Below are 16,769 nucleotides of genomic sequence, written 5' to 3' on the forward strand. Positions count from 1 at the left end.
GCCCAAGCTCTGGGATCTTCGCAGGGTCCTAGAGCCCAGCCCCCAACCCAAGCCCAAACATCAATACTGTAATTAAACAGCTCCATAGCCTGAGCCCCACAAATCCAAGTCAGCTGTCCCAGGACAGCCACAGGTTTTTAACTGCAGTGTAGACATACCCTGCTGTACCACTTCTGATGGCTCATCTACACAGCAACGCAAACTGCAGCCAGTCAGGAATTTTTCAGTGAAACGTTTTTACTCAGAAAATGCTGATTTGTTGAAACTTAATTTTTTTGTGGAAATGTATCAATTTCAATTAAAGGTTTCTCAGGTCCAGGATGGAATTTCTGGTCAGAGACCCAACAGCTTGGTGTTTAGGGCACTCACCTGGGATGTGGGAGACCTAGTTCAGGCTTGATTCAGAACAGAAACTTGAATCTGTTTCTTTCAAATGTTTACCCTAGCCACCGAACTATATAGTGAGTCTCTCACTCTCTCTCTGACCCAGTACATTGTTATTTACACAGAGTGGAACAGTTCCAACAGAGGAGAGGGAAAGAGAGAAAAGAGAGTCTGACTCTCATCTAGTGTTTAGGGCACCTGCGTGGGATGTGGGGGACTCAGGTTCAAGACCCTGCTCTGCCTTATTCAATGACGTAACTATCAGACAATTGCAGGGGAAGGGTCTCTCTCATGATGTTTGCTACAATTTTCAAAATATCTTGTTTTCGTTCCTGTGTAGAAGTAAGTTGGTAATCTCAGTCTAGCTTCTATTGGACAAGGGACTGCCAGTCACGAAATCCACCCTAGTGATCGGCATGAAACTAATAGAAACTTCCTATTCAGTAGAGAGACAAGAGGTCTCTGTGGGCCTGGAGACTGAATTACCTTCTCACCTCTAGTGGTGGTCCCTCCAGAAAGGGAGTGGGGAAGTATAAACTTCTGTTACTGCTGTCCATACTGTTCTAGCTCGAGAGAGAGAGTAGTAAAATGTGTTTTGTCATGGCACTAAAAATGCTCATTCCATTAAATTGGCTAGATTGGTAACAAGGAAACCTGGGAGGTAGGGGGTGGAAACTGCAGGGAAAACATAATCAGAAAAATCCTTATAGCACCAAACAAAGCAGAGAGATGTCTGAGGTTTGTGTGGTTATGTTGCTTGTATAGCTAGTAATACCCAATATGTTTAAAAACTGCCTGAAATATGGTAAATTACAAAATAGGAAGCAGAGTCACATTTGTTCAAGTCTAGTTCTAAACTTCATGACCAGTTGAGTTTTTCAGAGAAGTTGCTTCTATAAATTGAATCAGTTCTGTGGTTTTTGTAGGGTTGTAATACTCTGCAAATAACTCAATGGAAAATGATATTCCTGAAAAGTTTGTGCTTTTTCTCCCATTAATAGGCGCATTTTTCTCTTGTCAGGTTTAATTTCCACACATACACCCTTCAACTTGCAGCATTATTGTCAGATTGAATGTTAGAGTAATATTGTGAAGTCTGATCTTGCCTCCAGCATAGTGGCATGCCTCTGTATACAACACAGATATTTTTCATTTTGAACAGCAATCCTGGCTATGCAGACACAACTGAATTTTGGTTTTGACTAAAAGTATGACCAATATAAGACCAAATACACAGGAAACACGTTCTTGGTGGCTATTGTTGCCTCGGTGCCTGTAATGTGTCAAGCCACGGGTGCATCGTATGTAGTAATAATGCTATTATTTCTCTAAGATGACAACTCCCCAAGGAAGTTTACTCAAGCCAGGGGAATGAGGTGGGACGGGGGAAGGAGAGGTTGTTCGCCTCATTGTAAACATGGTGTTTTAAACAATGGAAACCAACATTCTGATTAGCTCCCAGTCCCCATATTTGAGCAGTCAAGACTCTGCATGATGGACTAATGAGCTCTGTATATTTGACAGGAAATCCAGGCCAACCCTACTCCCCTTGAACTCATGCTTCTGCATCCTGTCTCTCATCCTGTTTTTAGCAGATCCAGGGATGTTGCAAAGGGAAGTTAGTTTTCCCCCTTGGGGAATAGATCTGTTTGCTGTCACTATTCCCTGCACTGGCCTTGTTACGCATTTTAAATGTGGTGTATCCAAGAGCCTTCAGGAAAGGGTAGGAGCTAGATGCCAAGTGCAAGAGCACCATGTACAGGCAGGACAAGGCACAGTCCCCTGTGTGTAAGTTATTCTTCCAGTTAGAGGGGCGGGGAAGGAGGAAAAACTACTGATGGGTAAAAATGGGGGTCAATAACTGTGAGTGAAACTCTCAGCTCTTTGGCATTCTCATTGTGTTCTAAATCTTTGTGTCACAGTGGATGTCCTGAAGTGTCCCATCATGCAACAAATCACTCAGTGCTTCGTGAGTGATATTATTCATCAGTATAGCACAACTTCTAACCAAGAAAATAAAGATATATCATGTTAATGTTGTGATTCGTGCTCCCATATCTGTCAGGTTATAGCAAAATGCATTTAAAATGTTCTCTGCCAGTTGAGCCTCTAGACCTACATCACAGTTCAGGTTGTAGGAGTCAGGTAGAGGTTGATCTGTCCAGCAGAGTATTCAGGAATGCTTGTATCATGTGCATGCTGCATGATGTAACATTTCTGAGGGGCCTGGCATTCCAGTTTATAGGAGTCCCTGTTCATTCAGCAGCTGTGTCCTTAACTCTGCTTCAGCTGTTCACAAATATAAAACTCTGTTGTGCTGTGTGTGTGTCTAGTACGTGCCTCTTAAACTGAACCTCTCTCATTTGGAGTCCTTGCACTTTGGCCAGCTCTCTGGCCAGTGGGAGGAGGTTTATGGTGTTGTGAATGTTGGGATTGTTTTTTGTGAAAGCTACTTGATTCTCAAGGCATGCAGTGAAATTGTTATCAAAGAAACCAGAGCAGCAATGACCAAAGCAGCCATCTGCAGGCTCTGTCTTCCCTTTGGGGGACACTGTTAGTTTAATCCATTCTTACAGGCTGAAGATTTGCTTCCTGGGTATGCAGAGTTTTCAGCCCCACTGCCAATATGTGGTATAAACTCAAATTTATCTTGGGTATTAAACCTCCAGATCAGTGCAGTGCTGAGAGATTACTTGGAGTTCAGTGCTGTCTTGTTCCATAGCATTTCCTTAGCATTTCTTTTAAAACTTGCTTTCTTTATACAAAATAACACACAAGACCCAAACTCTGGACCCTGTGGTACTCTAATCCAGTGATCGTTGGCAGTAATATTGAGCACCAACCCTCCTAGTCCTCTTCCACTGTAGCGTCCAGACTCCAGGCCAAGCCCCAAAAGCAAAAGGGTCATTAAATCAGCACTCTAGGTCACATTCCCATTGTGCTGGCTTAAATTTGATCAGACTCAATTCTGGCAGCTTGTCACAGTGCCCAGATTAACTGTGGCAGATGACTGAGAGCTTATCTGTGATGAAACAGAAGAGCTACACTGATGGGGATGAGAAGCAGGAAGAGGACAAAAACGGAGAACAATAAAAAACCCAAACAAACCCAGGACACCATAGCTGCACTTAATTAAGGACGGAATAAATTCCCACTGTGTAGGTTAGAAATTGCAAGGAAAATATGGAGTTGGGGGGTGGGGGGAGTAGTTTTATCTCCTAAATTTATGGAGTAGTTAAGATAACATTTCTTTATATGCAGTGCTTGCAAGAATCAAAAGGAATTGGTGAATGTGTGTACGACCCCATATTAACTTGTTTGAGGCCAGATTCAGTAGAAGCCAAACTATTTGTGTTGCCTGCAAATAGCCTCCCAAAGAGAAACAGAGCAGGAAACTCCCACAATAACACTCACAATTGGAGTGAAAGGCCAGCCAAACGCAGCCTGTGACACGTGACAAGTGCTACCAGTGTGTGTCTGAGCAGCTGGAGGAAGATTTCAATCCTAGTAATTTTGTAAAAGGATATTTTTCAAAAGAGCCCTAAACTTGTCACAGCCATGACTAACATGCTTTGTATATAGAGAAACGTTACATTTGTTAGACTGGGCCTAGCTCACTGCTGTGGAAGTATTTTAGAGCTGATGATTATCTGCCTCTTTGCATGGATCCCTCTGTGCATGCTCTTGCCACTTGCTAAACATCGCATCCCCTGCTGATGGCCATGTTCAGACAGTACTAGTAGAACCAACATGGCTGGTTCCATGTTGGCTGAGGTGGGGGGGTGGGCAACAAAAATAACAGCTCAGTGTTTGTTTCCACTGAGAAAGTTTTGACCTGCTTAAAGAGCCATTGCTATGGAAACGTAATGAGAAAATAATTGAATGGAACCTCTGCTTTCCATCTCTTTACAGTGATGCCAGGAAGGTCAGAACCTTGCAGCCTTGCTTTCCCTTCAGGTCCATACAAATTTGATAAGAAACTAAAGGCCCATTTTCTTCCTCTATGCCAGCCCCGTTAGATAAACTATCTCGTATTCAGTCAGTAACAGTTATAAAGATGTCGGTTTTCATACTGATTATGTGACCCTATATAATGCATATAGATAACCAAGTGGCCTTCCAAAGGAGCATGCAGAGGCTTTTGTGTTGGTTTATTCAGCCACCCAAATGTGAATAGTATTTTTAGATCCAAAATCGCATCCTGAACCATCCACCCCAAAAAGGTTGTAAATAGTTATTGACAAGCGTTAAGAGGGCCACTATCATTTTATTGAAGATCATAATGGTGTTGGTTTCATTTTTTGGACTGCATTGGACACCTGTGGATTTTATGTCCTATAAATAAGATGAGGCCATGTTTTAAAGCATACCTGCATTTATAAAGTTTAAGCTAAAATAAAAGCCAGTCAGAATCACTTCATTCTCTGCTCCTCTGTTATGGTTTGTTTTGAGAATGATGGGCTTTTGAAAGCCAACAGCACATTCATAAAAGCAGCACATGGTGTCATTTGTTTCCCTTTCCAATTCTGTAATGGTCCAACTCGGGGCTATTTCACAACTTATGGCACATATGGACTGTGTGTCTTGTAAAACCAGCCACTGTGTATGCAAGATAAGCCCTGGTGCTTTCCTGTCTAAGAAGAAAATCAGCTCACAGTTAATAGGAAAAATTTTAGCCTACCTAGTTCAATAGAGCTGTAGCCAAAAGCCCATTTTCTAAGTGGATACTTTGTTCAACTAGCCTGTGTTGCGTACTTGTGCAGTGATCTCTGGCCTTAGGGGGGTGTCTTGGTGGCACAACCTCTAGGGCAGTAGTGGGCAATGGCCTGTCAGGGTAATCCGCTGGCAGGCCGCCAGACAGTTTTACATTTGCATGGCCACCTGCAGCTCCCAGTGGCCGCAGTTCGCCATTCCCAGCCAATGGGAGCTGCAGGAAGCAGCGCAGGCCAGAGGGACGTGCTGGGTGCCGCTTCCCGCAGCTCCCATAGGCTGGGAACGGCAAACCGCGGCCACTGGGAGCTGTTGGTGGCCATGCAAATGTAAACAAACTGTCTGGCAGCCCGCCAGCAGATTACCCTGATGGGCTGCGAGTGGGCCGAAGGTTGCCCACCACTGCTCTAGGGCTTAAAAAGGAGTGTATGGAATGTGCAAACAGGTAGGTATAGAAATAGCATTACCATCTGCTGTACTTTAATGACAAGATAAGTCCTGGTGGTACCTTTGGTATAGCTGGGGTTGCCATGGTGTGGCTAAAGCTCTATGTACCCAAGACACAACTCCATTGGAGCATATCATTTCTGTAAAATAGGTATGTAGCAAACATGTTCTTTGGATCCAAAGAGTAGCCTTCATTTTTAACCTATTCTGAGGCAATTTTTTATTTCTTGTTTCCACATCTCAGGCCCACAAAGTCTTAAAAATAGGCCTAGGAATGGTTTTGAAATTGTGAGATTCACAGATAAAGTTCTGGACATTTCTAAACTTCTGTCCTACATAGGACTGGAAAATACTTCTATAGGAAGAGCTCTGTATTAGCTCGAAAGCTTGTGTCTCTCTCTCCAACAGAAGCTGGTCCAATAAAAGATATTACCTCACCCACCTTGTCTCTCCTCTTTGTGGAATATACTTGGCGATATATCCTTCTTGTATGAAGCTAGATCCATAGATTTCTCAGCTATATGCTGGGACAGAATACATTTCATATGGATGCCTACTAATGAAGTTGTACATCAGAGCACAACAAAACTGAAGGTCTCCCCAGTTAAGTAATGGCATTTGGCTGCCTTTCAGACATGCAGTGCTGAAACTTCTGCCAAGTGTCACTGCATCATTAACTTTCAGTACAAGTTATCAGTCTATGAATGGAAGAACACAAATCACTTTCAGCGCATGTTCACAGAGGAGCTGCAGATTTAACACAGTAAGGAAGTGTAATCAGCAAATCAAACAAAAATCAACTCTGAGGGCCTATGGAATCTTTCACCATACATGTAAGAAGTAGAAACAATTGATGTTTTTATATCCTTGGTTAAAAATAAAAAAAAATCAAAGTTGTCTGGGAGAACTTACAGGCAAGTGCCTTGTCTTATTGTCTATACTTGATTTTGTCAGCTTTTCCCTCTTGTAAGACAAGCTATTAGTATTTTCAAGGTCCGCCCAGAGATGGAAGACTTTGCAATTAGAGAATGCATCAAATGACGATTGGACATGTTTGCCCTTCTACCTAAGTACTATCTCTTCGTTTTGTCTGGTGCCAGGAATTTGCGTCCTAGGACTTTGCTCGGTTTCTTTCTTTCTTTCTCTCTCTCTCTCTTGTCAGAGTTACAAATTAGATGTTGGCCTGCTTGCTGTGGAATCTCCCTTCCATCACTATATCTAGCCCAGGAACATCAAAAGACTGCTGCTGCTGCAGGTTGTTGGTAGTCAATATGAAATGAGTTGGTGGCCTCAGGCCAGTCCCTAGTGAACAGATGCCCACAATACCACCACCACCTGGTATGTACTTGTATCCCGGTTGGCAGCTTTGGCAGTGAAGAAGAGGATTAATATGGATTTGAAGGCTGAACAACCCTCTCACCACAAGAAATGGTCTCTCTGGCTCAAGGCAGAGCTGCCATGGTGGAGCAGCAGGGACAAGCTTTCACGGCTTGGCCTACGTTGTTCCTGTTCTGATAATAAATAGGATTCGTTTTCCAGGGATGTCAGTTTGGCACCTTCCACGAGCGCTGAATTCACTAAAAAAGCATTTGCTGGATGCTGAAGTCCATGCAAAGGCGCAAAAAGGTAACAGGGTTAGTTCTTTCGTCATAGAAGCTGAAAGCCAAGTTCTGATGTTGCGCTCATAGACAGGTCCATGTGCTTTGTTTAGGATCAAGGAATGAGTGAGTGATGCCGTTTAGGAAATGCCAGTGCCATCATTACATTAGAAATCCATTAGAAATTGAAGTCAATGGGAGTTTTGTCACTGACTTCAGTGAGGCTAGTATTTCATTCAAAGTCTAAAGGGACTGAGAACTTTTCTCCTGTGCCTGTTGTTCAAGCTCTTTCCTGAGAGCCAAATATTTGACTGCAAGGGCTGTGAACCACCTAGGTTATTAATTTTTCTCCCTAGAAGTTATCCCATCCAAGAGTAAACTTCATCAGCAAGGATATCAACAAATGCCCCCTTCCACCTGGTGCAGTCCAAATCTGGAATGTGGTTGCATCAGCTGGTTTGCAGTTTGTGCCGGATTACATTTCTAATCAGACTGAAGTAGAAAGGAGATGGCATTTCACAGCTCTGCTGTGCCAGCTTCTCTTTGCCCAGATGAATTACTGAATCAAAACTAAACTTCATGCTGTCTCATTTTCCCTTTAATGATGTCTTTTCAAATTGATGAGCATGATCTTCATGCTTACAAAGTGCTGGCCTGTAATTGCTTGGATTGTTTACATTGTGAATCCGTATGAAACAAAAAAGTTTTCCCTTCTGAGGTTTTCTGAATTGATCAAAAACTCTGTGGTGCCCTCTGCTGGGAACCCAAGAAAATGCAGAAGAGCATGGGGAATTCTGACAAAAAGGTTCATGAAATACAGAAGAACCTCAGAGTTGCAAACACTAGAGTTACGAACTGGCCAGTCAACCACAGACCACATTTGGAAAGTATGGAATCAAGCAGCAGCAGACTCACACACACACAAATACAGTGCAGTACCATGTTAAATGTAAACTGCTTTAAAAAAGGGAAAGGGGAGTTTAAAAAAAAGACAAGGTAAGACAAGCTCACAAAAGCTTATGCTTTAATAAATTTGTTAGTCTCTAAGGTGCCACAAGTACTCCTGTTCTTTTTAAGGTAAGGAAACTGTGTCTGTGCTTGTTTCATATAAATTAAGATGGTTAAAAGCTGCATTTTTCTTCTTCATTGTGAAGTTTCAAAGCTGTATTAAGTCAATGTTCAGTTGTAAACTTTTGAAAGAACAGCCGTAACATTTTGTTCAGAGTTACGAACAACCTCCATTCCCAAGGTGTTTGTAATTCTGAGGTTCTACTGTAAGTGGAGAATGGCATGTTCTGTATACAAGACTTGAACTGGGGTGGTGGTGGTGTTTTATTGTGGGGTTTTTTTTTGTAGATTGAAATATGCATGTTTTTATTTGCATAGGTACAACACAGGCATTGTATTATCAGGCATTATTGTATAGTAATATGTAATAGAGCAATATGCACACATAATCACGCTAATAATGGCCTGCACTGAGTGTGTGAAGCCAACAGAAATATTTTCATTGACCTAAATGGGCTTTGCTTCAGAGTGCTAGATAGAGATTTTCATCTGAAGATTTCAAAGAACTTTGCAAAGTTCAGTAACTATTATTCATGGACTTAAAAACTGAGCAAATGAGTGTTCCTTATCACTTTGGCTGATATTCTTACAGAATATGGGCTAAAAATAAGTCCTTTTAGCTGGATTTTGAGTGAGGAAGAAGTAGTAAAGCACATAATGGGAGTCAGGAAAGTGACTGATGATCAACTCTGCCGCAGACATCCTGGGTAATCTGAGGCAAGGCACTTAGCTTTTCCATGCATTGGTTTGCCATCTATAAAGTCAGGGAAATGATAGTTCCCTTTCTTACAATGATATGGTGAGGGTTTAATTAATGAGTACAGTAAAAGCTGTGTTGTTCAGCTCTGTACCAACCGGAAAGCTCTCTAAACCAGCATTTCTAATCTTTATAGAAAGTCTGGTGTATAGTCCGGATGGCGCAGGGCCAACAGGCTCCCTACCTGGCTCCGCATGGCTCCCCGAAAGCGGTGACATGTCCCTACCGCTCCTAGGCAGAGGAACATCCACGAGGGGTAGGGAGTGCGGGCTCTGGGAGGGAGTTTGGGTGCGGGATGGGGCTCTGGAACGGGGGTTGGGATGTGGGAGGAGGCTTGGGGTGCCAGAACCGGGGGAGACTCACCTCAGGCTGCTCCATGCAAGCAGCGAAGTGTCCTGGCTGCTCCTGGGCTGAGGCAGGCGGCTCTGTGCATTGCCTCTGCCCAGGTGCTGCCCCCACAGCTCCCATTGGCTGTGGTTCCTGGCCAATGGTTGCTGCAGAGCCAGTGCTCGGGGTCGGCGGGGTCAGTGTGCAGAGCCTCCATGGTTGTTCCTCCACCTAGGAGCAGCTGGGACAGGTCGCTGCTTGCGTGGAGCTGCCTGAGGTGAGTGCCCCCTGAGCCTGCTCCCCTGTCCCAACCCCCTGTCCGGAGCCTGCACCCCCTCCCACACCCGAATTCCCTCCCTCTTAGTTAACCGGCACCACCTATTCCCTGAACATGCCAAATGAAACAGCTTTTACTGTAGTTTATAAAGCATTTTGTACTCGTAAAATGAAAGGCACTATAGAAGTGCAAAGAGTTATACTGTCAGTTAAACAACATAGCCGTAGAGTAAATGAATACAGCATCACAGAAATACAGCTTCTAAATTAGTCAGAATTCTACTTCATTATATAGAAGAAGAAAAATATGTGAATCCCTTAGATGTAACTTATGATCCCTTAGATGTAACTTTGGGGTTTTTAAATGCTTATTTGTCTGTCTTGGTCAAAATAAACTTACTTCAGGGTTTTCAGAGAGGAACTGAGTTAACGTGGTCAAACTACTGTGATCAGAGCTCAGAAGCTGTTTGTAAATAGCTACATTTAGAAGAAAAAGAAGGGGAAACATTTGCTGATGCATTCGCTTGAAAACACAGTTTACTGTAACCAGATAGCTCCCAGGAGATGTGAAAACTCCGCAATAATTAGTCCATTTCTCTTTTGTGTTCTAGGCTTTCCCTTCATAAATCAAGTTCTGAAGAAAGCTCTGTAGGTCAGTATGTTTCATTTCATGTTTCTCTCTGTTTAATTCTCACATCTCTTTAAGTTTTGTGTATGTTGGGTGCGATTATCGGAAGAGCTGAGTGCCAACAAATCCTAACTGAAGTTTGTGGGAAGTTGGGGGTTACACCTTTAAAAATGAGGTACAGCATCTACAGGTGGCAGACAGATCCAGTCCAGCTAATACTGTCATTTTGTAAATATGCAACTTGTGAGTTGCAAATCCTAGAATTTTAGATCATTGCTGGTTTGTCCGTTTGCCTTCTTCAAACCACCTCCCGCACTAACTTTCAAATCATTAGGCATAATTTGCCAGCTTCTCTCCCTTAATTTTTGAGATACTTTGTGTTGTTTTAAAATGGTGTATTTGTATTTCAAAGTTTATTTTTCAGACTGCCCTCTCACACTTAGCTCCTGTAACTAGCTCGGGTACTCATTAGCTAGACATAAAATCCTGAGGTTTTTGCTGAGGGTATTTGGTTTTTATTCCTTCTAAGGCTACCCACACCCGATTTAAACTGAGAAAACTAGAAAACAGATAAATGGCAGGAGATGGAGTTAATGCTCTCATAGCATTTCTCATGCAGATCAGCAAAGGGAATATATAACAAAATAACATTCCTTATCTGAGTTGGGGTTTAGTCTAAATAGTTGTGCCTTAGCTAAAGAGAATAAAAAAACAAAAGACTGCAAAAATACAGCGAGACTTGACATGAACAGTTAAACAAATGTCAACATGAACACAAAAGGGTCTGTGTGTTATAATTCAAAAAATGCCTCTTGGTAACTTCTCAATCCTCCACAACCATCCTTGATGCCAAAGAACATACATTTCTTTTAGATAGTTAGATTAGCACAATTCTTATACAGATCAAATTCAGAAAATGAGCAAATTTGGGGAATTTTTCTTTCTTGGTAAAGTTACATGCTGAAGGTTTCAAACGGGAAAATCTAATTTTCGTATTAATGTTCCTTTCCTGTGCATTTTTCTTAAGGGAAAGCCGACTGGAAAAAGAAGAATAAGTATTTTTGGCAGAATTTCCGAAAGAACCAGAAAGGAATAATGAGACAGACTTCGAAAGGTAAAGCCTTTAAGGACACAGTGACACACTGCACTAAAAATGAGTCTCTGTAGCTCCTTAAAGTCTAAGAAACAAGTATCACAAAACAGAAACTAAAACAAGATTATAGTAACTTGGCGAATACGGATCTATATAAGTCTAATCTGCTCGACAAATATGATCACAGATTTGATCCATTGTGACTTTAGCTTGGGGTGGGCAAACTTATTGGCCCGAGGGCCACGTCTGGGAATAGAAATTGTATGGTGGGCCATGAATGCTCACAACATTGGGGTTGAGGGCTCTGGTTGGAGGTGCAGGCTCCGGGGTGGGGCCAGAAATGAGGAATTCAGGGTGCAGGAGGGGGCTCCGGGCTGGTGCAGGCTCCGCTTGGGGGTGCGGGCTCTGAGGTGGGGCTGGGGATGAGAGGTTTGGGGTGCAGGAGGGAGCTCCGGCCTGGGATTGAGGGGTTCAAAGGGTGGGAGGGGGATCAGGGCTGGGGCAGGGGGTTGGGGCATGGGAAGAGGCTCTGGGGTGCAGGATCCAAGCAGCTCCCAGAAACAGCGGCACGTCCCCGCTCCGGCTCCTACACAGAGGCGAGACCAGGCGGCTCTGCACACTGCCCCGTCCACAGGCACCACCCCTGCAGCTCCCATTGGAGCACTGGAAGGGGCCATTGGAGCTCGTAGGAGCCGGAGCGGGGCCATGCTGCGGCTTCCAAGAGTCCCATGGTGTGGCCCCCAACCCTGCATCCTGGCTGGAGTGGTGCAAGCCCCAGCTCCCGCTTCCCAGCAGGAGCTCGCAGGCCAGCTTAAAACAGCTGAGGGCTGTAGTTTTTCCACCCCGGCTTTAGCTGCACTTAAAGGATGAGTTATCAGCTGTATTCTGTTAGGCCTCAATCCTGCAAGGTTTGGGTGACCTGTTGAAGTCAATGGGAGATGAGTGCTCTATTAGTGGAACATGTATACCTAAATGTCCTAGAATAATATGAGAATATTAGTGTGAAATTCTGGGGAATGGGAAACGCATGTTTTCAAATATAACATCTGATCCCCTTTTTTTGCCCCAGGGCTGTGCTTTGATGCCTCTTGATCTCTTAGTTGCTCACTTTGGCCTAACCCAGCTGATTTGAGGGAGGTTGTTGCAAGTCACAGTTTGGAGGCTCAGAATGTTCCTACCATTGCAAATAGAGAGAGAGATTTTCAGTTGGAGCTGGGTTGAAAAAAGCTGTACGTTTAAGATGGGTTGCATCTGGCATGTAAATAGGAGGTCTAAAGATACTTTGTATTTATTGGCTACACTTGCTATGATTTATTCTTATGGCTGACGTGTTTGTTTAAGGAATAGTTAGCAAAAGACTCCACCCTGCTTTGGGTCTGCAGTACCTTCTCCAATTTACTTTAAGGCTGAGCTCAGCATGGGTCTGCATAGCGCCAGTTTGCAAGCATAAAAAGGAATGAAAGAGTATCTGCCTGCAAATGAAAACACATAATATGAATCCACCAGTTAGGTTATTGGGGCTTCTTCCCCAGTTCTGCTCCAAGTGGACACTGATCATTGCTCTGTACTGTCTTAAAAGAGTCACACAGCTGCAGTGATGCTGTAGTGCAAACATGGAGAGCGGGAAGGTGCTTGCAGACGCGCTCTCTTCTGGTTGTATCACTCTGTGGCAGGCAGGTGCCACCCCAAACCACTGAACAGGCACAATGAATGTGGTGAAAGTATGTGAAAGGTGACAGGACTCTGTTTAGGATGTAAAAAATGTCTTTAGAAGTGACTTGTCAAGGCAAGTTGCTACATTAGCATCCCCTTTACTGCTCTTGCCACTTTCAGATGTGGTCCCAATCAGTGCTATATATACACCTATACGCATTATGATTTTGGCCGCATCTGCTTTCTTCTTACCAAACTCTGCTGGTTTCAGCACGCATAGTAGGACGTTTATTGTAGGTGGGAGGCATTGATCTCCATCACTGTGGAGGAATAAGGCTGCCCTCTTTCCTGTATTTTCCAATGGAACAAAAGTGGCAACCTGCAGGTTCATCACTGTGTTACGCTGCATCCCTCTGCCTGATGCAGTATCCGTCACGAAGCTGTGACAACCACAGTTTTTCCCTACACAGATCAAATTGTGGTGTGTGGGGAGGGTTCATTCAGCCTAGCCTGACCCAACTGGGAACTGGGTTCTGGAACTGAAGCAGCATCGCCAATGCTTGTTTCCAAACATTCACCTTTTGGCACTGAGTCGTTTTATGGGTGCGTTTCATCTCTTCCTTTCTTCTTCAGGAGAGGATGTTGGTTATGTGGCAAGTGAGATCACAATGAGCGATGAGGAACGGATCCAGCTGATGATGATGGTGAAAGAGAAGATGATCACCATTGAGGAAGCACTTGCTAGGGTATGAGATGCATATAGTTTCCCATGATTCATTCTATCCCAGCTTCCTCTGGGGAGGATGCCCGGTATCCTGTCATCTGTTGACCCTAGCAGGGTGTGTTTCTGAGTAGTGCAGTGTTGTGCAGAGAACAAAGTGGTGGTCCCCTTTGTGAGTGGCGAGTGTGATGGTGTCTGCACTTTATCATAAGGTCACGAGGCTGACTCCACAGTAAAGGCTGAGGTTGCACTTTCAAACTAAACCCCTATTTTCAAACACTTCTAACTTTGTTCAAGGAACTGGTATCCTAGTTCCTTAGTCCAAACATGACTAAGGTCCTCTTTCAGAACTACATAAATAGTCCAAACATGTTTGGATGAGGACTAGTCGTGTTTGGAAAAGAATTAGACTGAGATACTAAATGCCAAGCATAAATAGCACACTCAATTTCACTAACTTCAGAAGAATACCCCAAGCTATGAAATGCACCAGTCTGAGATATTCAAAGGTTTGGGTTTATGACTGTACCCATAAAGAGAAGGAAAATATGATGAATAGTTTGAACTCGGAAGTCCTACTGAACATCATAACACAATTCTGTATAACCTCTAAAGAGGGTAGACCCTTGATGCACGTGGAGAAAGCTAATCACGTGACTGCAAGTAATTGAGTCATCGTTTTCTTATCCTAACTTCCATCCCAGCCACATCATTCGCTATCCTTTCTCATTACGCAGTGTCAAATTCAGGTCTGGTCTACACCTAAAACGTCCATAGACCTAGCTACTGCCTGTTGAGGGGGTGGATTTACTATAGTGACAGAAAAAATACCTTCCATCACCGACAAGTGTCTACACTACAGTGGCAGAGCTGCAGCTCTGCCACTCTAGCGCATGTAGTGTAGATACACCTGCAGAATAGTGGTTCTCTTGTGCTAGGGATATCTTGTATTTTATTTGCCTGTGAGGGACTGTGTGCATTCACAGCAATGTATAAATAATATAGACTCTGCAGTGTTTTATAAAATAATAGAACAAATAGGTTTAGCATATGATACATGGAGACAGAGTAGATGTATCAGTGCATCTTTAAATAAATATATTCTAAGCGTCACTCACATGGAGTTATTTCAAAAGCATTCAGGCTGTCTGAGCTAAGGGAGCTTGTTCCCTGTGTTAGAGGACAGCCTGCAACCGTTCAGCGCACGTTTCTGCAAGCCCGTTTCCTGTCGAAGTTCCCCCACCTGCTTACTGACCAAACCCAGTGTTGGTTAGTTTTTAATACCACATTCAGGTTAGCGCTGTAAATACCCATCTAACATCTTGCTTCAATTGATTCCTCACAAATAAGCATAAGATTTCATCTGATGTTCCCTCACCAGGGTACCTTTCTGTACTGCACATTGTCCATGTCAGGCTTTGCAGTTTTTATCTGTTCTTGCTAGAATGTGCTTATTCATTAGCTGTTGTCATGCTGCTCAGGGCTACGTATACAGTTTAATCTGGGGGTGTGATTCCCAGCTCAAGAAGACATACCTGCACTAGCTCTGATCCAGATGGCCCATAAAAATAGAGTGTAGCCGGGGCAGCTTGAAAGCGAGAGCGGCTAGCAACTGGGCTCTGCTCTATTTTTAGTGTGCTAGCTCAATCGGAGCTAGCATGGGTAGCTCTCCTAGAGCTGGGAATTTCTCCATTTTGTTCTTAGACAAAAGATGATTTATTTTGTTCAAGTTTCATGAAAATCTGTTAAGCCATTTTTGGGGACTTGTCATTAAAATAAAGACAGATGCTTTTTTTCACAGAATGCACTGGCTGACATGAACTTTTCTTTGCAATGTTTAAAAAGTAAAAGCCTAAGATATATAATATATATGTTAATGTAGCATTAAGGTTGACATTTGCATAAGAGCCAAGAAATTCAGTGTTCAGATTGCCACAGCAATAACATTGTACCTTTGTGCAAATATGTGATCACACAACATACGTGCTGTAACACCAAGTATTATGTATGTGCTGCTTAGGTTATGGGAAAAGGTGGAGTTTAAGCATAAAATGGTGCTCTTTTACTTTCTGTTTATTTACACACACTTCCTTGAGTTAGAGTGGCAAAAAAGATGAAGATCCTTTCTTTTATATTGTATGTATGCAGGGTTGTAGCCATGTTCATCCCAGGATATTAGAGATACAAGGTAGGTGAGGTGATACCTATTATTGGATCAACTTCTGTTAATGAGAGAGACACCAGCTTTTGAGCTTACACAGAACTCTTCTTCAGGTCTGGGAATGATACTCAGAGTGTCACAGATAAATACAAGGGTGCACTGGACCCTGCCATAACCACTGATGCAAAAGCTGCAGATATCTCTCCACTGCTATGATGATCAATATCCCCCACAACACCCCTTTCAAAATTCATGGGTCCTATATATGCCTATCAAGGCATGTGATATACCTCATCCAGTGCACTGATTGCTCCCATCAGGCATTGCAAAACCTTTCCAAAAGGCTGGATGGTGGTGAGTTGCACAGTGGGGTACCTACCCATGGTACACTGCTCTCTCCATCGATACAAGCACTTCTGTTGAGTACATGCACTACCAACACAATGAGACAAGTATTCACACGCACCGGTGATGTATCAGTGGCAGCAGCTGTATGCTGACGTAACTTAGGTCGACATAACTTTGTAGACTAGATATAGCCTTGGACGCTCTGGTTACCTTCCCCAGACCTTAAAACGAGCTCTGTGAAGCTCCAAAGCTTGTCTCTTTCACCAGGAAAAGTTGGTCCAGGAAAAGATATGACCTCAGCTATCCTCTTTTATATTGTATGTTGCTTGGTGAAGAGTACGTCCCATTTGCTAACATGTATGAAATCATATAATAAACTATTGTTAATATTCCTAGTGTAACTTTAACACTAACAAATTTCTCATTTTCTCTGCAATTAATTCTTTACCCTTGCATTGTTTTTTGTGTGTAATAATAAAGTATAATATGCATTATGCTTGTAGTTGCACTTCTTCCCTCTAGTGGCCTGAATTACTAGCAATAAAATGTACATCAGTAATTTTATCTTGTTTCCTTTAACAAATTTAGGTCTTGATCC

General features: G+C 43.1%; 1 protein-coding gene across 4 annotated transcripts in view; it reads left to right on the forward strand.

Annotated features, from left to right (window-relative positions):
* SASH1 (SAM and SH3 domain containing 1) overlaps positions 1-16,769 on the forward strand; it is an 868,162-nt gene that overhangs the window by 775,358 nt on the left and 76,035 nt on the right. For all 4 annotated transcript variants that reach the window (XM_084625147.1, XM_084625149.1, XM_084625148.1 and 1 more), the window contains exons 5-7: positions 10,179-10,219; positions 11,223-11,309; positions 13,575-13,687. In XM_084625147.1, coding sequence (XP_084481273.1) covers positions 10,179-10,219; positions 11,223-11,309; positions 13,575-13,687 — 241 coding nt within the window. The remainder of the gene's footprint in view (positions 1-10,178; positions 10,220-11,222; positions 11,310-13,574; positions 13,688-16,769) is intronic.

This window comes from Lepidochelys olivacea, assembly GCF_965140295.1.
Source record: "Lepidochelys olivacea isolate rLepOli2 genome assembly, chromosome: 3".
Lineage (NCBI taxonomy): Eukaryota > Metazoa > Chordata > Testudines > Cheloniidae > Lepidochelys > Lepidochelys olivacea.